The 23,559-nt window shown below is 39.6% G+C and overlaps 2 protein-coding genes across 2 annotated transcripts; one reads left to right on the forward strand and one right to left on the reverse strand.

The window, feature by feature from the left end:
• The first annotated feature begins 6,391 nt into the window (after positions 1-6,391).
• LOC103480139 (P2Y purinoceptor 3) lies at positions 6,392-8,211 on the forward strand. The gene is made up of 2 exons (XM_017310609.2): positions 6,392-6,396; positions 6,455-8,211. The coding sequence occupies exons 1-2, from the start codon at positions 6,392-6,394 to the stop codon at positions 7,881-7,883; spliced, it is 1,434 nt and encodes a 477-aa protein (XP_017166098.2). The 3' UTR covers positions 7,884-8,211.
• A 154-nt stretch (positions 8,212-8,365) lies between these two features.
• alox12 (arachidonate 12-lipoxygenase) lies at positions 8,366-22,652 on the reverse strand. The gene is made up of 15 exons (XM_008434987.3): positions 22,458-22,652; positions 19,455-19,601; positions 18,867-19,068; positions 17,800-17,881; positions 17,600-17,722; positions 17,247-17,353; positions 16,518-16,690; positions 16,234-16,377; positions 15,719-15,922; positions 15,274-15,360; positions 14,607-14,776; positions 14,199-14,320; positions 13,458-13,558; positions 13,140-13,310; positions 8,366-12,215 (listed from the first exon to the last, which is right to left on the reverse strand). Exons 2-15 carry the CDS (start codon positions 19,599-19,601, stop codon positions 12,036-12,038), a joined length of 2,013 nt encoding a protein of 670 aa, XP_008433209.1. The 5' UTR covers positions 22,458-22,652; the 3' UTR covers positions 8,366-12,035.
• Between the last annotated feature and the right edge of the window lie 907 nt (positions 22,653-23,559).

Consider the following 23,559-nt stretch of genomic DNA (forward strand, 5'->3'; position numbering starts at 1 on the left):
TCCCCATCGATACGCTTCCCGACCGCCCTGCACCTTAGGGGCTTAAAAAAAAAAGATGCGCACATTGAGCAAAACTCTGAAACAGGAGAAGCGGGACATAAAACGGAGCGATGAACTAGATGTGAATTATGGCATAAAAACAGAGAATCTGACGCTGAACAGTGAAAAAATCAACACATGATGTGAAACATGACGATCAGGCGGCGCAACAGGTGATGGGATTACTGATGGTGAGCGTCAATAATCGATAAAATAAATCTAGCAACAGGAAAGAAACTAAAGTGGACATAGCAATAAACCAGGAGAGGATAATACTAATCAAGTGAAACTAAATGGAAATGAATGAAGAACAAAATGCAAAAATAAACTAAGAACTAAAGTAAATACAGAGGAATAAACCTGTATGGCAAGACCTTTCGAGCAATAATTAATACATAGGACTGTATGGCAAGAATAAACGGACACTATTTCCAGATAAAAGGTAAAATATTGTTGAAATGTCATGGGTTTGTTGAGACCATATCTAGTACTGAGAATAAATATATCTTACAGACCATAACAGTAAGTAACATCACTTATTTATGTTTTTAATTAGATTTGATATATTTATTTCTGGGGCTGCACAGTGGCGCAGTTGGTAGAGCTGTTACCAGCAGTTACCAGCAAGAAGGCTCTGGGTTCGATTCCCGGCCCCGGTCTCTCTGCATGGAGTTTGCATGTTCTCCCTGTGCATGCATGGGTTTTCTCCGGGTACTCCGGTTTCCTCCCACAGTCCAAAAACATGACTGTCAACCCCACTGAGGGACAAGGGTGTAAGAAAATGGATGGATGGATATTTATTTCTTCAATATTATTTTTCATGTCAGTGTTAATGTCATGAGGCTGATGACTCCATGACACTTTCAATTTGACTCATTAGGATTTGAATAAGAACCAGATTTGTTATTTGTAATTTCTGTCCAGTAAAACTATTAATCTATAAATCAATAGACAGATCTATATAAAGATATAATCCATGTTTTTGTCTCATATTTGTATGGCATTAAAAGGACCTGGAACTTTAGTTTTTCCTCTGAAAGCTCTGGTTTGCACAATAAATGCCATGTGGGTGAAGTTTTATGGATGATACTCTGATGTCCCATTCTCCTGAAGGCAGCACAGAGCTGCACCACCAGAAACTGCCGAACACTGAAGAGAAGAAGAGCTATGATTAATGTAGTTACAGTTCCATGGTAATGTAGTTAAATCCATGATGCACCCTCTGATGCATGAATTATGAATCCCTGAGTCAAGATTTTTTAAAATCTGTTTTTACTCTTCTTAGGGCATTAATAAAACAAATATGAACTATTTTTTCTAAAATTTTATTTTTTCAGGAAGTTACAGAAATGTCCACTACAGTGGACTGCATGCACTTCAGCACTCAACATAGTACAGTATGAACTTAACTGAAGACTAATTTGATCTGAGTTTGATTATATATCCATGACCCCTTATTCCATTGTGGACTTTGAAAAGCACTTGAACATACTTTCATACACTCTAACATCCTAAAGCCCTTCTGTTTAGTCCAAACCAAGAGAACAATCTTCATCAAACACCTGCATCTCCAGAACTTCTCTTCTAACTTCTCTCCTAACTAATTTTCCTAACTCCTAGGCTACATGAAAATTGGCAAAGCATCCAGGGCACAGTGCCACATGGCACTGCATGCAGATGTATTTGGTCTTCCTTGTGCATGCAGCATCATGGCATCTGTTTGCATTTTTGACTTGGGTGAGCTCGGGCCAGTGATTTCCTGCGCTGAACCTGACTTCACTGGATACTTTCGTCACTGCTCTGCACTTTGCTGGAGGTGGGGCTCCACTGGGTCTTCCTCTTCTGTTTTGCTGAATGGAGCCAGAATTTATCAGTGCACGGGCCACAGAAGCTTTGAAGATGAGGAGATTCATCTTTTCCAAACCAGACATCAGGTGGAGTCGCCAGGCATTTACAACAGTCACATCCGAAAAATGAAAGAACACTCTGATGTACCACCGCTTGTTTCTACGTCTGTGGGGATACATTGCCACACACTGGTCAACAAGATCCACCCCACCCATGTGTTGGTTATAAAGGGCCACCGAGTAGGGTCTTTGCACACTGATCTTGGTTTGTTCTTTCTTCAGCCATCTTTGGGCCGTGTCTTCAGGGGACTGACCTGCAAAGGTCGATGCCATGTGGATGACTGAGCTGTCAAGCCAACGTGTGACAGTGATGTTACTGTTTGTGCTGACAACAGAGCAGGCTCCTCTACCTTCTTTTCTCAGTTGTTTTTCACTGTTAAGTTTCTGACTCACTCCTTTCACTCTGTTTGCTCTGCATGTACCTGTGCCATGGATGCCTAGGTCTTTCAAGGCCTCAAGGAGTGGAATGCTGCAGAAGAAGTTGTCAAAAAACACCTTGTGGTTTTTGTGCTTTATGTCATTGCAAAGGCGCATCACTACATCTCCAGCCATTCCCAAACCACTGCTCTGACCCCTAATTGCTGAGCCCTGGTACACTTCAAATCTGTACATATAACCTGAGGACCCTGCCCTCACCCACACGTTCACTCCCCAGGGTTTGGGCTTTTTTGGTATGTATTGCTTGATTGACAGTTGGCCTTTGAATGGAATTATTTGCTCATCAATTGATTGGAATTCTTCAGGGTTTGCTGCCGCCAGGAATGTTTTCTGAAGTGTACTTAGCACTGGTGCTATTTTGAAGAGCCTGTCTGTGTTTGCTGGCTGGCAGGTAAAGTTATCCACAAAGTGCAGATAACTCAGAATTTGCTCATATCTGTTTACAGACATAGCATCTGCAATTATTCCAAGACGGAGGCCATCCTCACTGGACCAGTACATCCGTGTCCTAGGATACCGAATGTACCCCATGACCATGTTGATCCCTAGAAAAATTTGCATTTCTTCGCTGGTCACTGCCAGATTTTCTTTCCCTTTCTGTAGCGCATACATGTTGGTGTTATGCACTATCTCATCAATGAGATCTAAGGGAAACAAATACCTAAAGAAATCAATTGGTTCTCTTCCATCAACATTTACCCTTCTTTCTCCTAGAAAAGGTGGCAGGTCTCCATCAAAGTTATTGTCTTGGACTTTCCAGACATATTTGCGGGGTTGGGTGCGGGCATGGCCCTTGTGAACATTTCTCTGAGTTGGTACCATGTGGACATTTTCCTCAGTTCCCTCATCTTGCTGACCTCCCTCTGCAACCTGTCCTTCATCATCCTGGCCCCCATCATCTTGACTTTCAGCATCCTGACTGTCTGCATCTCCTTCATCATCCGTATCTCCTATATTTCTAATGTTCTCTGGTAGCCACTCCTCATCACTGCTGTCACTACGCTCATCATCAGAGGAGTCGGAGGGAATTTCCTTGACTATTCTATAGTGTTCCTTATTCTTTGCTGCACTTGTGGCCTAAAAGTATGAGAAAATGATCATTTTACTAAGACAAACTACAACTAATCTGCATAAGAAAGCATATTTTTTTAAACTAACTTATAGATATACTCAAAATGAATTAAATTACAAGCAAAACAGTTATAATGAAAGGTAAATCAACTACATGACTTATGTTAAAAATATAGTCAGCGATGCATGATGTCCACTATGTTGGACACATGGTTAATCACAATTTCCTACTTATGTGAAATAAAATTTTCCAAACTAAGTTAATAATATTGTTATTTAGATACTTCTGCATGTCAGCATATTTTTTTTACCTCCAGGATTCTCCTAGAATAGAAGGACTGAGAGGATATTCCAGGAGTGGTCATCGAGTGTGTCTGTCTGCCAGCCATCTTGGACTCCAATAACATTAACTTGTAGTTACAACAACTTGCCACTGAATTAACCTCAATGGAGGGGAGCAGTAGAGAGCATTCTAAGGACTGATATGCAATTCCACCATAGAAACCACTGCATTTAGGAAACAATGACTTTTAAACAGCTGTCCACTGTAGTGACCGCTATGCACCAGAGTCGTTTGCAAATAGTTCAAAGTTTATACTGGCATGTTGTACATCTTTTATCAGGTCATTTTGTGGAATATTTAACAACACTCTGATTGGCTGCTGTTAGGCCTACAGATTTTAACTTGAATGTTCATTGCATTTTTTGTTCATTGCCTGTGAAAATAATTTCTATTCCCATGACTTTTTTGTTCTCTGGGAAATTAGTTGATAAATACAGAAACAAGCATAAAAATCAAAACATCTACAATAGTGATAATAATATTAATGATAAAATAATAGTCAGTGCAAAGTAGCCTGCAAATTCTTTGGTGGGGGGTGGTGAGGGACCTGGATAAAGGCTGGGGGGGCGGTGAGGAACCTGGATAAAGGCTGGGGGGGTGGTGAGGGACCTGGATAAAGGGTGGGGGGGCGGTGAGGAACCTGGATAAAGGCTGGGGGGGGGGTGAAAAGGCTGGGGGGATGGTGAGGGACCTGGATAAAGGCTGGGGGGGCGCTGGGCTGAAAAAGGTTGCGAAACACTGGTTTAGAGGATAATGTGTCACTGTGTGGTTTACTGGAGTCTGAAGAAATAGTTTGAAACTCTTTCCAGACTGAAAGACTCATCTGTTCTTAATTTGTTAGATTGTTGTTTTAGATGTTTTGCTGCTTTAGATATTTTTGCTGATTTCATGTCGATAGTTTCTACTTGATAAATGATTTGATTCTCCAGGTCTTGGAGTCGTGTGGAGGATATGTGGCGAGTGAAACTGAACAAAAAATGACTCAGTTTACTGGATTTCCTGATAAGTTACTTTGAATGATTAATTGAGCTTACTGTACTGTTTGATAACTAGGGTCAACTGCAATGTAAGTGTGATTGTTGGGAATTGACTCCAAGTCACTTCAGTTGGAATTGAATTTACTTGTTTGTTCATGATTTGACAAAAGGGATAATCACTTTTAACATGACCAGGTTGGTGTGGAATATTTTCACCCGTAAATTAATAAATGATCATTGGAAAACTGATCTATGTATTTACTCAGGTTATGTGTGGCTCACATAAAAAGTTATTTGGTAATTAAGAAAACATTTAACTGTAACAAAAAAGTAAAAGTCGTGGAAATCTGGAAGAGGAAAATACTAAGACTCTCCCTTTCCAATTGTTCACACAATAGAGCCTTTTTGGAAGTCAAAAGGGTTAATGCATGCAGTACTGTAGTCCAACATGAATGATATCTTAATGGCAGCAGAACTCATAAAAGCTTTTACTTTGTTTTACATGAAACAACTAAACAAATATAAAGATATCAGCAGGTATATCCTGTGGTAATGGATGTCTGGAACTATGCTACATTTCACATGAAGAACACCTTAAATTACACTCAAATCAAAGATGTTTAAATATGAGAAACACTCAGTGATGATGTTCTGTACTTCAAGTAAAAAAATTAAAATACATTAATCTTTTAGAGCAGGGGTGCCATCAGCTACCATCCACCAACTTTTAGACTCGTCTGTTCTCCAACAAACCTGAAACAAGTGACCGGCTGATCACCGGCTGAGTGGCAGACTGACGACTGACCTCAAGGACTGGACTTGGACACCACTAGTTTACAGTAATGTTGTCAAAGTCCAAAAGATAAATGCATTTACTTTCACATAAGAATAATACAATCAATACTAGGCGCCTGTTCTATCCTGTAGTTTTCATGGTTCCATTCAAGCATTTCAACTTTAGAAAGCTTTCGTTTGACTCTTTTTGGTTTTTAATGTATACATAATATCCTAACTTATGAGTCCCATCCCTTTAATATACAATGTTATCTTATGTAGCAAAGTCCCAAATCTTGTTTTTACTGAGGTTGATTCTTTTTACTGTTTGGTCTCATTGATTAATGTTAAAAAATATTCGCTAGTACGCACAACAAACACGTCCATTGTGCTCTGTAGTCTTACAGTCCCCACTGTGCCACTGCTGACTGTGTTTAAATGTGCTGTTCTACTTACTGCTGTCTTGCTAAATGTTTTCTCAAGGCTGGGGTCAGACACAATAAATAATAAATGCAAAAATAATATACAAACATTTGATGGTGAATGGCACGGGTCTGTTTGTTTCAGCTGTAGCAGTAACCCATCCCTTGGCACAATTCCCAGTGATACTTTACGACGCTGTGCTATTTTTAGTTGGAAAAAAAAAAGTGGAAGTAGCATTTCAGGACGTGTTTTTGTTGACTGGGTCTGCTGCTCACATGGAAAGTTCTGTCACATCAATTGAGGAGGAAAGAAGCACAACACACAGCGCTCATCAGCCATCTGTGAAGCACTAACACTGATCAAAGGTGACGATTCTCCATCTTTGTTTCTAGGTCAACAACAGTTCGGCGACATCCAAGATGGCGTGCAGATGTGAAAGCTACAAACAATTCTGATGGATTCCTGAAGACGAGCTAACGCAGCTTCATCCCTCCCTTGTCGTCCAGAGCTGAAGAGTTTCCAGACATCAGTGCCACTATGCTCCAGGATGTCCTTAGCTCTTTGTCTCCTTCCACTTCCCCCATGACCCCTCCAGCTTCATCCTGCAGTATAAATGAATCTTATAAGTACATCTTCCTCCCCATTTGTTACTCTTTTACCTTCATATTTAGCATTACTTTGAATTCTGTCATCCTCTACCGTTCCTTCCGTCAAGCCAAGCGCTGGAATGCTTCCCTCATATACATGGTCAACCTGGCCTCCACAGACTTCATGTATGGACTGTCTTTGCCATTTCTTGTGGCTAGTTACATAATGCATGACCGCTGGGTGTTTGGGGACTTCATGTGCCGTCTGGTCCGCTTCCTCTTCTACTTCAACCTCTATTGCTCCATCTTCTTCCTCACCTGCATTTCTGTTCACAGATACCTGGGTATCTGCCACCCGATAAAAGTGATCACCTTGGAGACCAAGAAAGCTGTCAAGAACACTTGTGTGTTGGTGTGGATCGTAGTGTTCGCTTTGACTTGCCCTATTTTCCGGTTTGCCCAGACAGGCTATGTGACCAGAATGGCAGGAACGTGGACCAATGCAAGCAAAACTATTTACAACGAGAGTCACAACATGCCATCATTAAAGGGCAACATCAGCTATAATAGCCTGGGATTGCCCCATGAGGAATACCAGAACTGTTGGGACGATGCCATAGACAAAGAATTTCTTGACTACATACCCTATGGGATTATTCTACATTTAATTGGCTTTTTTTTACCCTTTTCCATAATTGCTTGGTGTTACTCTCGTGTAGTCCTCACCATATTTAAGACCCTGCATTCCCAACCCTCATCCCGCAAAGGACCCAGCAAGGTTGTGGAGAGAAGAGGCAGAAGTGGCTCTGCAGCGGGTGGAAGAGGAAGCAACGGCCTGTTAAGGGGGATAGAAAAGGATGAGGGGATTTCTGTTTTCCTTGGAGCTCGTTCGCCGTACGCGAGCCGCAGACGTAAATCCATCAGGACCATCATCACCATCACCTTGCTCTTTGCTTTGTGTTTTTTCCCCTTCCATGTGACCAGAACCATCTTTCTGCTGCTTAAAGTCACCGGGAAAGTTCCCTGTGAAACCATGACAACAGTATCGATGTGCTATAAGGTGACGCGGCCGCTAGCGTCCTTCAATGCGTGGCTAAATGCTCTTCTATATTTTCTGACCAAAGACAAGGTGGGAGCTCACTGCTGTCCAGCAGGGAGAACTAAGAGCCCACAGCAGGCTGGACCGCTGCTGCCGCTGAGAATGATGGGAAAAGGAGACGGTCCAGTGGAGGAAACTATGGGAGACCAGATTAACAACGAGGAAGGGAAAGAATTTCACCACCTGTCATACACAAAAAATATGATAAGAAACACTGAAAGATAAGTAAGTAGACAGGTTGATTGAATGAAATAGTGCAAAGCTATTAACACAAATACTGTATGTAATCAATTGCTAAATGACATTGATAATGAATAATAAATTTTAAACATGCTGTTTATCATCACGTAGCTCTACTTTGTAGTTATTTACATTTGTATGATATGTATGCTATTATGGAAGCTGCAGTTTGTGTGTGAACATTTAAAGAGAACAGGAATATTAAAGTGAAGGAGTTCAAGCATCACAGAAATCTAATGTTGCCTTGGCCTCACCTTTATTGACCCTTAGAAGGAGGATTTTTAAAAATTATATCATCAAAAGATCACCTGGAGATTTATTTATTAAAAAAATATACATTTTTAGTTATTCATGGGACATAACAGCTCCAAAAAATCCCTACCACTCTTTTAGAAGCAGATAAGACTGTAGAAAAATATGACTTTATTTACCTATCTTTCCATTCATGCACAGGAGATGAGCAAACACACCAGGCAAGGCACGTTTATTTGCGCAGTGGGAAATTCAAAGTGCTGCACAGCAAGAACAACGGAACAGAGATTGAGAAAAAAAAGCCTGACACTTGAAACGACAGAGGAAATATCACAAGTTAAAAGTAAAACTAAAATTAAGCAAATAAAAATCTGAGACAAGACAACAGCGATAAAGCAATCTCTGGCTTTCATGGGAAAAACAATTGTAAACAATAATGTCTTCAGCCGCGATTTAAACACTTTCTGAACATTTCAGGTTTTGCTGGGATTACAGAAAATATATTTTCCTGTTGGTCATTTAGCCTGAATCAACTGGCTGATTGTGTTTTTCTTCTTCTTCTTTATAGAGATCTGGATAGAAACTAATCTACTGAAAATGTCTTCTGTGTCATCCTTTTGGTGAAAAACTTCACATTTCACATTTATTGAAAAGACAAAGTCTTGTGGTAGCAGGCAGTGGGGGTTTTTATTGACAGACCTTCTTTAGTTGTTGCAGTTCAGGATCCATGATGTGTTTTTCTCACTCTGGTCTTTAGTTCCATTTCTCCATTTTGATTTCTAATCTTGTCGTTTTAAATCCAAAAACCGACTTCTGACTTTTTTTGTTTTTTGTTTGTTTGTTTGTTTTGTTTAATTTTTTTCATTAAGCTGGACAAAATGGCATCCCATCCAATAATGGACATTTTGTTTTTAAATTTAAACAAAAGATTGATTGTGCTAAGTTTGGATTAATAAAATAAGAAAAAAAAAGCACAGCAGGTTATTTGGTCCATTGTTTGGTTTGATTTTTGTCTATTTAGCTAACAAACTCGGTTATTAAGAAAATAAATATATGAAACTTTGTAATTGACTGAAGCCTTCTTCTCTGCATACTTCCTCTGACAGGCTGTTGGAACATAAGGGACATTTATCTGTTTGATCTCTTCTATTTTTTGTTTGTTTGTTTGTTTAGTGTCTTGGTATTTAAATCATTTGGGCAAATTCTAACTTTCTCACTTTGATTTAAGAAATCTTTGTGATTTTCATATCTTTGTGGTTTTGTGATGTTGAGCACCAGATCCTATACACACAGTTACAAACAGATAAGTAAAATGTTTGGCACTTAAAATGTTCCCGTTTAGTTGAAACTGCCTGACTAATAAACGGTGACATTTAGTAGCTGATTTCTGTCTCACACCTTCAACAATCCACCTTACAATTATTCATTTTGTCCTTTTAATCCATCGTTCTTTTCCATATTACAGCTGGTCGGTGAAACAACTGACAGACTATCTGTGCAAACATAAACATTGACTTACAAATAAATTCTCAACCCTTTGATTTGAGCATAATAATCACAAACTACAGTCATATTCAGTTTATTAGAGTACATGTCCCAATCAGTTCAAACGTTTGTTTTGAACGTTAAAACTTTTAAGCAGGTATTAAACAGATTTTTATTTTATGTAGCCCACATTTCTGTAATCAAATATTTTGTATTGCTCTAATTTTACATGTGCTCTCTGTAACAATGTGTTTTCTTTATATGTAAGTGGAAAATCATCATAATTAACAGAAATAAAGGCTTGAAAAAAACATTGTTCTTTGTGTAATTAATCTGTATGATGTTTCAGTTAGTGAACTTTACTGAGACAGCTTTTCAAAAATTACTCTAATTTATTAAATGGATTTTGTATCTGGAGCTGAAAAAAAATCATGTTTTATTTTGTGCCAGTGGAAAACAATATTCATGATGTCGGCATGGTGACGTTTTGGTTTACGTCAAAATCAGTGGAGAGTTATGAAATGTTTCCCTTTGTTTCGAGCTCTGGTGTGATCTGAGACCAGCACTCTCATCTCTCTAACCGCCAGCCGCTTTTCTGCCAAGCTTGACTTGTGAAAAAATTACATGAAAAAATACATGAGAGTCAGACACACACTGAGCACAGGGACCAGTCTGTCGTCTACAGACGCAGCTCCGTCGCTTTGCTTTTTGCACACACTCCTAAAATAAACAGGTACCTTTTTGTCCTTCCAGTTGTTGAAGATTTGTTGCACATCTCTGGCATTTAAAGTAGACTTCTGATATACAGAACTTCCTGTGAGAGACACATTTGTATTCCTCTCTTCAGTCTTTCCCTTTTCGTCCAGATGTTTCACAGTCTGCTCTGTTCTTTCAGGGTGGCAGCATGTTGGAGTAGCTCTGAACTTTCATTGAGATTTTTTCTCTTTCAAAATTTTATTCTTGCCTTTTTGGAGGAAAATAGCAGTTGGACTGATTCTGGGCAATATTTTTCATATTTTTGCTATTTTGTTGTGATGCTTAACTGGGTGGTTTAAGCATCTAATCAGCAGTTGATTAACATCAGAAAAGCAGAACCACAAGCGAAGTCAGAAATCCCAAAGGAGTAGAAAAGGAGGCAGAACAGGAGCAGAGAGGAGAGAGAGGAGGAAGTTCAAACCATCACTTCCATCCATCTTGATGGACAACTTTTTTTTCAACCGTTACAAATATTTAACCCATGTTAACATGCCGTTAACATGTCGTAACATGTCGTAACGTGTTTTTCCGTTACGACAAAAACACGTCGAAACGTGTTTTTGTCGTAACTAAACGTTCCGACGTTTGCTAAACGTAGCAGGAAAGTTTAGCTGCTCGACAAAGAGACATGCTGCTGTGTAGAACTGCCAGGCCAAGTGTAAGAATCATGGCAGCAAAACAAGTTAACAGCTGAAATAACAGCAAATAATGCAAAAATGGAGAGCAGTACAAGAAGAAAGTGAGTGGTCAGTTTGTTCTCCAGTAGAATTAACCCATGGCAGCTCAACTATAGAAATAGCTCAGGATAACATAAACCAGTCGAACTACAAGCTTTATCAAAAAGAAAAGTTTTAAGCTGAGCTGGTTCCACTGCAGAGGAACCTGGAAAGAATCTCCAAATCTATGTTGAGGTTCAATAAATTAGGAGTGTGTTGAAATTTGACTTTATTTTAGTCGCTCAATTCATCAAGTGAAGAATATCATACAGGTTAATTCCACACAGACTGATGCTTTTTAGCCTTTATTTTGTTAATTACAAATGACTTTCTAATTATAGCTAAAGGAAAACATTTAAGATTTTAATATTTTATGAGATCAATAAAATCATTGCAATATAGTTATGTGCACTTAATGAAAAGAAGGTTGATTACCTGCTTAGATTCTTTTCAAAAGATATTTTTATTGAAAAAAAAAAGCTTCATTGGAACACATAACATATTGAATATGACTGAACATGTTTGTTCCCTGTTTTGATAAATGGTCAGATGCCAAAGGAACATATACGTTATTCACAGAACATTGTAGAAATACCAGCCATGTTCGCTTTGCTTGGTTATGACCCAAACACAGCATCGTTTATTGGTTCATAATTATGGATTCTTTAAAAATGCTGCAATAGTTTTAATAGAACCACTCACCTAATAATGCTAATAACTTAGCATAAAGCTTAGATTTTTGGATTAAATAAACCTATCGCCATGTCTGATGAAATCCATCACCATTCTTTACTGCATTAGACAGACGGTCTGGTTCCTCCTCCTGGGGTTTCCAAGGCAACGTGTTTTTCTTTAAAGTTTCAAAAGAAATTAAGCACTGCTCAAGACAGACAAAGGACGTGGTGTGACGATTACAAAGAATGCGTTTCTATATGGTGATGCTGTTTTCTATGCGGCTGGGCAGAAGGACGAGGTACTGAAGGTCCAGTCCGGCATTCTGATCCAGGATCTGGTCCTCAATCTCCTTCAGCTTCTTCTGGAACGTTTCAATCAGTTCCAGGGCCAGAGGCTCAGTGAAGTGTTTCTGTGTGTACTGACCCAAAGGAATCTGGGCAAAAACAAACAGCAAGCACTTAAAAAGAGGTGGTTTCATTTTACTGGATTCTGGTTTAAACAGTATCCAGTATCTGTTTTATCCAGATACTGGATAAAACAGATACTGTTTTATCTGTAAAACAGTGGATAACAAGGCACTAGTTAATCATCAATAATGTGACCACCCTGGACTGTACTTCAATTTTAGTTTTTAGTAAATATGCAGCATTGTGGCTAGAGTCATTACAGAGCAAAAGGTCCTTTGCTGTAGCTCCAGTTTGGGATTTTATATCTAGAGTTTACATGTTTTCACCCTGAACACAGAAAATAGTGGCTTCCTGCACATTCTCCAGTCATGGCCATCAGGTTTGTGTAAAAGTTTAAGCTTTTTGATTTTAATTACCTTCTGACATTTTCGGCAGCTAATCAAAGAATAAAACATTAGAGAAATAAAGTTTGCCTTATAAGTAAATCAGCTCTTTAAATAATTAGTCAAATCTAACTTTTTGAAATTCTCATACAGTCAATATTTACATATTTGTACTGATTTAAAATTCTCTTAACACCTTCCCAAAACCTAAAACCAAACCCGTGAACTGTTGAAGTCTCCTCTGGCTTCAGTCAGCTCTTTGGAACGTCACATGACTTCCACACCAGCCAAAGGTCTGACTTTTAAATGCACTACTTTAATGATTTGCACCTCATGCAATATGTCATTTTAAGTGAAATAATGAGGAAATTTAGATTTTAAAATACTACATTTTAAAAAGCTAAAGCTAAGTTTTTGGATAGAAAACTTTACTCTTCTGTTTAGATTATATATTCCTCTTAAGTTCTTCAGTGGTGTTGAAATTTAAATTAAATGCTCATACAGAATCTTAAAGGGTGTCCTCATTTTTTCCTCCTGACTGCATAATGAGTAAAATCACAGACTCACTGCGTCTGGCTGCGCTCGTCCCAGATGCCATGTAATCGCCATCTGCACACAGGACTGGCCCACATCAGGAAGTGACGCCATGATCATTTCCATGGTAACAGCATCTTTATCTGACGGTGGGGGGAGTCTCATGGTGCATGGGGTGTTGGGAACCCAGGCACACCAGTCAAACTAAAAAGGACAGAACACTGGTTGTAGTGGAGACTGTGGACAGAACAGCGCCTCCTTCAGGTTTAATCCATCAGCAAGATAATTTGAAGCTGTAATGTAGTTGGTTTGTTCATTTCAGAGCTTTTTGTGTGATTTACTTGTTGGTACCTGTCCATTGTTGGTTGCGGCATGTTGAGCTGTGCTGGTGAAGATGGCCACAGTCAGTAGAGTGGACAGTTCCTCTTTGCTGCAGAGTTTATTTGACAGACCTAAAAATAAATTTACAGAACAAAGAGGACAAAAAAATATCTGTAAAACCTCGTCTACTCTTCAGATGACATATACAGAAACACCTCTCTTATGAAATGATGTCATGAGCGTTGGGACTTTTAGAGTGTTTCCACACCTGATGGTCTGGCAGACTGGTAGTAAATGCTCTTAGGCCTGAGGGCATGAGTGAATGGTGGTTTTCTGTGTTTCTGTATTGCCTTGTCTCACTCAATGGCACCTGGAGTTAGTCATTAACCTCCTTGCAACCTGACACATAACCTAGTATGTATGCATATGTAGGTATGAATGTATGGGGCACATGGTACCAAGAAAAGCAGATCTTTTTAGAGTAAAGTTGGACTGGCTGGTTGGATGCATGGATGGATGTCACTAGAAGTGCAACAACATGGGGAAGCAGACATAAGAGCCTTGGTCTGATTTCTGCCTGTTCTTCCATCTAACAGGTGTTAGACCTGTTCCCTTGACAACCCAGACATCCCTCTTTCTCTTGCTTCCTGACACTTTTACAGACATCAACTGGCCAAGCCAAAAGAGTAAAGGCTTGATCATTGGACACTCATTAGCATGTTTCCAAAATAAATAAACTATTTCCAAAAAGAATCACTAAGAATAACTTACCAAAGTTGGGCAGTTCAGTGAAGCCTTCATCTGCTATGTCTTTGATCCAGGCTTGCAGCTCCGGGTCCTTCTCCACATCCTGGTCTGTGTGGTAGTACAGACTCACCATGTCTGAGACGAAACTAAGCAGAGACCTGCAGTTATTTATTATGAACCTACAAGAAACTAAAGACCCGTTCAGAGACGTGTTCTGTATGAGTCTCCAGGTGGAGAATAAGAGAGTTTGACAACATAGTGAGTCAGCACTGTAAAAATTATATCGTACAATGGTTCTACATCATTCTACAGAGTTGAGAGATCATATACCACAAACAGGACTGGTTTGAGGTATATAGTAAGACTGGTTCTTACATTTCCTAGTAAAGAAAAACTAAAGATGAGAAGTCAGATGTACAAAGTTAAAGGTACCTATGAATGGCTTCCCACAGCATCAGGGAGTTTTCCCTGTAGAAATAGTTGGGGACCTGAAACACTCCTCTGTCAGTGAAGTCAAAGTGTGGCTGAAGGGAGCGATATGTCAACACCTTGTATTCCCTCTGGGAAAGAATCAGGAGGCCATCACCGCCTGTAGACACAACCTGTCCACAAACAGGACTGGAGTCACCACCATCCTCAAACTGCAGCTGATGCTACAGAGGGAGAACGTACACTTAAAAAGGGTAACACTTTATCTGAAGGGGTGTGCATCAGACTGGCATGACACTGTCATAAACATGACAGAACATCTGTGATGAAGATGAAGGAGTGTTTATGAATGTTTACAACTATTGTCATAAACTGTAAATAATTACACTTTTAATGTAACGTTGATACTTTTAATACAACTATTAGAGCAACTTTGCATTGGAAGTGTCATTATTTAGACTCCTTCATGTTCATAAGAGGTGTTATGTCATGTTTATGATGGTGTCATGTCAGTCTTATTCACACCCCTTCAAATAAAGTGTTACTATAAAAAGATTGTTGCTCTTTTTGTCCCCTTCAAATACAGTGTTACTATAAAAAGATTGTTGCTCTTTTTGTCGTTGCCATTTCTAGAGATTTTTGCACTTCATCAAATAATGTAGCGGTATACTCGTTTGAAAATGCCGTTGGGAGAGATTAGCTGAGTTCGCCCCCTGCAGTTGATCTCCAGTGTGTAGCGCAGATGAGGAGCCAGGAGCTGCAAAATGAGAAACACAAGGAGTAACATGAACTAGTGATATAATAAAAATATTAACTATTATCAAATCAAACAAGTCAGTCAGGTTTCAGGTAATAAAAAAAGAAATGACTCAGCTTTTCTATCACCTCATTGTTCCAACAACTAAACTCTTCATCCTTCCCAAATACACATATGATCTGCATGAACTGGACACATTTTCAGAACAATATACTGTACGTAAGCAGCATATCACTAATTGTCAGAAAATTCCATTTAAATGGCTCAAATTCCAAAACTTAATTTGTGTGATTTACTCAAATCTGTCAACATGTATGAAACCGCCCAGAATGTGACGGATGCCACAAGCAATAATTACCTTGTATATGGGGTGTACAGCAGGCAGCTGTCGAAGAGTTGCGACACAGAACACCTCCACCACCAAGTGAGTCCGGAGAAGGTGAGACAAAAGCTGGAAAACCTGGAATTCTGAGTGACGCACCCACATCTTGGCCAACAGCCAGGCCAGAGGAGGGTCTCTGGGCAGGAATATGGGCGTGTCCAGGTCTGGAGTCTGCTCCAGCTGGAGACAAAGCAAAGGAGACTGAAGGCATTATCGACTCCTACATATGATAGTAAAACACAAGGTTTCACCACCAACCATCAGTTTTATTAACTTTCGTTTTCTGGTCATAAACCTTGTAAACATTTTTCATATAACTTATCCAAACGCAACATATATGTAAATATGTGTAAAGAAATTCCAATAATTTTTAAGGTCTAATCTCTTGAGTATAGTAAAGTTAGTTTAGCCTAGGAATCAGACTATTTTCTCAGTGTTTGTAGTTAAATCACTGAGCATTTTGTGAAGTAAAACCAGTTTAAATATAATACTTGAATTGCAATAGGAATGAGTCCTTCATCTGGATGCTGGTACAGGAGGCAGAGCGGAGCAGCAATGAACTGAGGTTTGCCCTTGATTGTGTTTGCAGGAATCCCGTCCATGATGGCGTAGTCCAGCAGGAATATGTTTCCAGCCTGGAGAGATTAAACACAGGAGCAAAGAAAAAGAGGACAGGAGAGTGTGACTTTAGAGAATATTCATTTTGAATGGAAAAAAAGTGTATCTGATAAATAAGTGCATATGCTGTGAAAACAGATGCTGAATTTTTCTCTACCTTGAGTTCTTTGTCCAGGTTGGTTTTTGCTGGCATTGAGCTCTGGACCATGTCTGACGTAACGGGGAAGTTTCCCGGCAGAACCGAACACTTCTTGATCATTCTCGGGTTGCTGCCGTTCAAACACTGGTAGCCAAAGAGCCAGTCCTCCTTCCAGTGGTCCATGCAATACTCTTAAGTCACAACATCCATGTTTGCATTACTAATTTTTTTAAATATCAAAAGAGTATTCAACTTGATCCAATCTGCTTAATTGTCCTTATTAAAAAAGCAGCAAACAATAGTATGGATGGGTTTGAATTAAACCCGTTTCACTTGCAAAGTGTGTTGAAATGATGTGTGTTGTGAACTGGTGCCATATTTATAAAGTCAACTAAAGTTAAAATTAGTTGAATTGCGTCAACACAGTAGCTGTTATTAAACTGTAGGTGGAAAGCAAAAACATTTCTGCATTATTGCATATTATCACATCACTCTCATTATTGACAATTAAGTAATTTATTTGTAATGTGTGTAATTCTGAAATTATAATTCAGATTTTTTTCTTTCCTCTGCATAGTTGACATGTTGTTCTGTTTCTTTCTTTAGAATCCCTCATGAAGGATTTGTTGACACTTTTGACTAAAAACCATCCTCAAAATAATTAAATCATTTTTTGGGAATAAAAACTAAAACATTTTTTTGCTGTCAGCTCTAATAGATGCTTATATATGACATACGTTTGCTTACCAGCTATTGGGCTCCTCAGTTTCCAGAAGATGCGTTTGAAGTCATCCAGGTCGCTCCATGATTTCCCAAAAATGATGGCCAGCTTCTTCAGGGACAGCTCGAGCAAGCTAAGGAAGAAGACCCATTTTTACTTTAATTGCCATTTACAGTATCAAGGATGACCCGTCCTGTGCTGGGGAGGTAAGGTCTGAAAGGTTTTGTTCAGAGATAAAAATAATCTCTGACAAATAACCTTTAGGTTTGGGGAAATGTCTGGGTTTTTATTTACTAAAATGAAATGAATAGAAGTCGATAAAAAGTCCTAAAATTTATAAAAATACAAATCTGTGTGTTTTTGTGTGTGTGTCACTCACGCATATTGCAATGAATGTTCGAAATCACTTCTCTTCTCGTTGTCGAAGCGAACATCTTGGGGTAAATCAGTTTCTGCTTTGGCATCAACACATCTAGGGATCCCTGTGGCCCACGTTACCCACCTGACAAACACAGACAAGCTGTAAATCGCAGGTGGGAGAAGAAATAATTCTTTATTGTTTTATTGTATTTGTGGGACCTGAAGGTATTTTGTCTTTCTTGCAATTCCGCCTTCCTGTGTTGCAGCAACTTTGCTGAGGAGTCATCCACCAGGGTCTTTGCTGTGAATGCAGAAAGTAAAATCAGACATGTTCTGTTGTTAGGCCAGATTAACATGCGGATTTGGCAGCATGTGTGAATAGAACTGATGTTCCCCTGCCAGCATGCCTAGGTGGGCCCCATGTGGGGAAAAGGAGGGCAGACCAGATGGGTCCCACATGGGTTTGTCCATTTAGGGCCCATGTGGGCTGAGGCCCTACATGGGCAAACCCATGTGGGGCCATCGTGAAACCCGTGGACAAACCCATATGGGACCCATATATCAGCCCTCCTTTCCCCACATGGGTCCCATCTAGGAATGCTGGATCTTTGCCGTCTTTTTCTTTTTACCCAAAATCTGACCGTGTACCTTCCAAACGGGGAGTGTGACTTTAGCATTTATTTCTCAGAGTGAACTGTGTGTAACCAAGTGGAGCGGTGTCAGATGAAGACCTGTGTGTCACCACGGTTCACCTGCAGAGTTTTCGCCATCGACACAGGAAACCTAAAGACTCTTCAGACCCATAATGGCTACGACACGTAAATAAATTCAGTTTGGCTATTCTTGTTCCTGAGAGGTAAATGATCTAAATGAGAAGAACAGCAAATCATCCCTCACCATCAGAGAGAATCATCTGAACTTTCTCTGAACGTGTGATTGATTCATTTGATAATGATTGGTGTTTTGTAAAGACCCTGATGATGGCTACACTGACCAATACATGTTGGCCTAATAATAAAGTTATTCCTTAGTATTGTTGGAGTCTTCACCTAAACAGATCTATGTTCCTCTCGATACACGTTGGGAACCGAGATAATTTCTTGGATCATTCAATAACCAAACATATGAGTCACATAGATGTCAGAGTGAAACTATGTGATGAAACTTCAACATGTCAAGACAGCATGCAAGCAACATTCACTTTCAATTCTTTAAATGTACATCATCTTAACTCATTTGAAGTTGAGTCTTGGTAGTTTAATGCAAACGCCTGAAATTCCTCCTACCTGTTCCTTCTCTTATTTCCACCCTGGCATTTCCTATAAGCCAGCGATAACATGGGAATGTCAAAAGTCGCTTTTCTCCTGGAGGTTCCACTGTGACATATCGACAGAACCAGTTGTCTTCAACAAAATACTTCTCTTTCTCCAGTCGAACCAGTAAGAGGGACCCTAAAGACTCCTTGCTGGTCACCCTGTACTGGTCCACCTGATGACGATTGGAAAGAAGAGGGAAACAATCTGTAAGTTGAACATGTCTGGGTTCAGTTATGGACATTTTAACATCATTTCAGTAGGACTTGTGCAGGTATTCATGTGTGCATTCTCATGATAAAGCTGATTATTATTATTATGATCATTAAAATAATTATGATCATTATGATTATTTTAATTTGAGGAGACATTTTTGTAAGATTGTAGAATTTTTTTTCGATCAAAGCAACATTTTTTACTCATGCAGCCAATTCATGAATAAAATCTAACTGCAGCATTAGTTTGTGCTTATAGGGGTCTCTGCAGATATAACCCAGCCTTGCTGCTAAGCAGTGTCTTCATCATGGGACAGATGATCACCATTGAATTTCACACACTTACTGCTCCTCGACAGAAATCAAGTCCAGGGTTGTCCAGCAGGGTGCGCTCACTTTCCCCTTTCTCCCCTATCAGGGTCATGAAGATGTAGTTGTTGGTGCCCGAGTACTCTGATGTCCCGGTTGCCACGGTGACAGTGTAGACCTCCATCTGAAGATGTACATACAGAAAACAAACTAGTGATGTTTGGAAAGACAAAGAAGAAATGTGTCACTATATACTGTTCTGTTGGTGGCTGCCAGATTCATATATGGTGATTTTAAGAACAGTTCTATTATTTAAACAGTTGTGAAGCAAAATTATTTACTGCAATCTCCCCATAAATTTTCTCCATATCAGAAGATGGTGAGAAACGTCTCCAGTTTGTGCTGATTTCCTGGTTTCTTTGATTTGCTGTAAGAAAACCAGTTTGCTGTTTGATTTCAAAATGCTTTGAGTTGGAAAAATTTGTTGTGTGTCACAAATAAAGTGACTGCAATAAAACTGGGCGTGAGAATTTCGCTGATTACAATCAGTGGAATTCTCATCAGCTCAGGGCATCTGGAGAGTTATTTTCCTGTTATTGGTAAGAGACATCTGCAACGTGAGTCTGAAGTACTTCAGTGTGGGGCAAAACATGTTGAGTCTCCAGATAAGGACATTCCACTCAGGTTTGTCCAAACTGTTTACAAATGGCTCCTTCTCCATGACCGCGGTTTCAACTGGTTCTGCTGCTGTCAGATTCACCTCCAGGTGCAGATCCTGCTCAGTTCTTCCCTATGTTTTGTACCCCAGCTGTCCATTCCTCACAAGCAGACTGTGTTCGTTTATTGGCCCATAATTTAATTCACTGCGTGAGCAAAGGCTAGAACTTACAAACTCCAATCAACACACCTCAACCACCGAAATGGAGGGGTGGACATGGGGTCAGCTGTCAGACCTGCTCATTGTGAAGGATGAGCTTCTCCAGAAGCAATGACAGAACGCCCAGGCAATGAAGAAGCAAGAAACTGTCAGAGTTACAGTTCTGCATCAGGACTACATAACATTAGTTTGGAGTGATTCGCAAATACTTTGAGTTTTTCTTTTCAATAACATCCATATGTGGATATTGGTGTCCATCTTTCACTGCATTAACTAAATCCAAAAAGGTTGGATGTTAATATAAACCGAATGCCATAATATAGATTTGTACATATAATAAACTAATCAGCTAATATTAGTTGTATTCATTATGTTTGAGCCACAGTGGATTTCTATAAGATAAAATAGAATATCTGAGTTTATTTGAGTCCATCAAAACCACAATCTAGGAGTTTTTTTTAAGGATTTTTATTTTTTCTCTATCTAGAAGATTGACAGGACAGCAGGTTGTGAGAGAGGGGGAAGGCCTGCTGCAAAGGTCAACAGGTCGGCTGCGTGGCGGATTGAGGCCTCCGTACGTCAGTCGCGTTACCCTGTCCCACCGCTGGGCCCACAGCCTCACGGTTCTCCATTCATAAGTTTTACTTCAAATATCATCGTACCGTTGACTACAGCTCCTGCGTGCTCATGTTCCACCCATGTTCCTTCCCATATTCACGTTCGCAATAGTGAGAAAGCAGAACACAAGGAAGTCGGAACCAAGATAGCTAGAACTGGATCAGACGTTAACCCACCAGAGTGAGACTTAATCAAGAAGCAGCTATAGAGCGTTTACAGTTTAGTATAGCATCTGTATGGGTCTCTTCTTGACCACACATTTGATGACAAAACATAAACTGAGAATGTTTGTCATATAGTCAAACTCCCTCACTGCCCTGACTTCATGGACATCATGCATCCCTCCTACTCCTCAGTTAAACTAAAGACTCGTTCTTATTTTTGCCTAAAGTCAACAATAAGTTTTTTTTTAAAACTGCAAATGTTAGTAAAATAAATTAATAAATAAAAACACATTTTCATATTGGTTGCTTTAATTATTATTTAAAGTATTAAAATAAAAAATACAGTTTGAATAAATTGCGTGTGTGTGTCACGCTGAAGCACACAGAGCTGTTTCCTGCTTAACAACTAAAGTGAGCCAAACCCTTCAGTTTGAAAATATCTACTTGCGACAGGACTGTCAGTATTTTATGGTTAGATAAGTGGAACATGCTGAACTCATTGAGAAACTGAATATATTGCTCCAGGAAATTTTCCCACTGAATATGTGAAAACAAAACAGAGCCATAATAGTGCTTCAGCGAGGTGGATGCTAATCTGAATGATTTGAATATCACATCTAAGCAAATGGCTAAGCCATATATTTGCAAAGGTGCAGAAAAAGTGAGAGATGCATTGTGTGATACGGAAGGTGATACTTTTTTTTTTGCTTTGTTTTTTCCTGCAGCCCCAGGCATCATGACTGGAAATGAGACCATACGTCACATCTTGGTCTGCACATCACGTACAATTTTACAATTCATACAGTTTCCAAGTCTTTGTTGCAAATTATATTTTGTAATAAACACACACACACACACACACACACACACACACACACACACACACACACACACACACACACACACACACACACACACACACACACACACACACACACACACACACATACAAATAAATGCAAGTGAGTATATGAGTAAAATATAAAAAAAACATGTTTAACAAATTAATTGAAATTGCAGCCCTTTTAACATTCATCTTTATAATACCTGAATATTGGTGCTGACAATATTGTGAGGTACAAGGCCTCACTAATATTTTATGTTTCGGTTTTATGAACACAGGTAGTATTTCAGGGACACAGAGAAAGTTCTTCTCCGATCAGCTCCAAATTCGACATACAAGATATTTTTGGCAAGATATTCATCTGTTTGACTTCTCTCTGATTTTCAGTTATAATCAGCAGCACTTGTCAATAAAAGTTCAGGACGCAGCCTGTGAGAGTCATCATGAAAAGCAAAGTCATTAAATCGCTCTTACAGTTGATCTCAGACTGAGAAAAAAACACACTAAAACATCAACCTGTCATCAAATCAATCTGACCTTGTTTTCCAGAAGATTTCCTCTCAACCAGTTTGTCGCCTGACCAGTAGCTGGTTTTATCCTCTCTGCTCGGAGCTCTGTTTCATCTCTCTTCCTCCTCCTGAATAGTTCCAGCAGGAACGCTCAACTGGATATCACTACTGAGTAACTGCGCAGCTCTCTGTCACTCCTACTCTTCACTACTGTGACAAGAACAAACAAGCCCTTTTTGGGAGCTCACCTCACTCTTCCACAGATATACACACACACACACGCACACACGCACACACACGCCTACATACACACACACATACACACACACGCCTACATACACACACACGCACCCCTACATAAACACATATGCACACACACACATAGACAGAGAGGGAGGAAAGAGAGATTTAGCAAGATGAAGGAAGTTGGGTCAAAAGGAATGACAAAACCAGCTACACTTTGCTCAAAAACTAAATTGATGTTGCTTATTTGCAATGGATTCCAAATGTAAATGGTTGTATTTCACACAGAAAGCAGAAGTTACAGAGCAACACTTTTGTTAAGAAAGCCATTGAAATTGTGAATAGCAGTAAACAACTCAGTCCACCTGAACGGCCGTAGCTCTACCACAGAGAGTAGATTCAGAACCTTCACATTGATATTGCACAAGACTTTCTTCCCAAAGACTTCAAAGCAACCTAGCAGTGAAGGTTTTGAAGACAGACATCCTGCCTACTGATGGAAAAGCAGGAGAGACAGTAATGGAAGGAAACACACACACATAGTCATCATCCCATTGGTCGGACAGTTAGCAGCAAACACTTTGATGGAGTCTTTCAGAGAAGCAAAGGGCTTTTTATTTGAAACTGTTGGAGCACACACCCAAACACTCTGTGAGGTTGAGCACAGCATCATGAGATGATGTAGCTTCACACAGCATATCAGAGACCAGCTGTCACCTTGTCACTTAATCTGACTGCTCACTGGTTTCTGTCTGTCTGACTGCTCTCAGTTCTGGTTCATCTCTGTTCTCTCTCCTTAATACTTTGAACTGGCTCCACAGTCAGTGAGCAGGCCTCTGTCGCTCCTACCGAACAGCTGGATGATGTGGCAATCCTGGAAGGATGAC

The sequence above is a fragment of the Poecilia reticulata genome, chromosome 18 (assembly GCF_904066995.2).
Source record: "Poecilia reticulata chromosome 18, P_reticulata-male-v2, whole genome shotgun sequence".
In the NCBI taxonomy this organism is placed as follows: domain Eukaryota; kingdom Metazoa; phylum Chordata; class Actinopteri; order Cyprinodontiformes; family Poeciliidae; genus Poecilia; species Poecilia reticulata.

What these genes read in the sequence shown, in the direction of transcription:
- alox12 (XM_008434987.3), bottom strand. Translation starts at nt 19,601, where the DNA reads ATGGAGGTCTACACTGTCACCGTGGCAACCGGGACATCAGAGTACTCG. An exon ending in ACCTGGACAAAGAACTCAAG is followed by an intron (nt 16,378 to 16,517) that starts GTAGAGAAAAAT and finishes TAATCTCTCCAG; the next exon opens with GCTGGAAACATATTCCTGCT. An exon ending in GACGAGCGCAGCCAGACGCA is followed by an intron (nt 12,216 to 13,139) that starts GTGAGTCTGTGA and finishes GTTTTTGCCCAG; the next exon opens with ATTCCTTTGGGTCAGTACAC.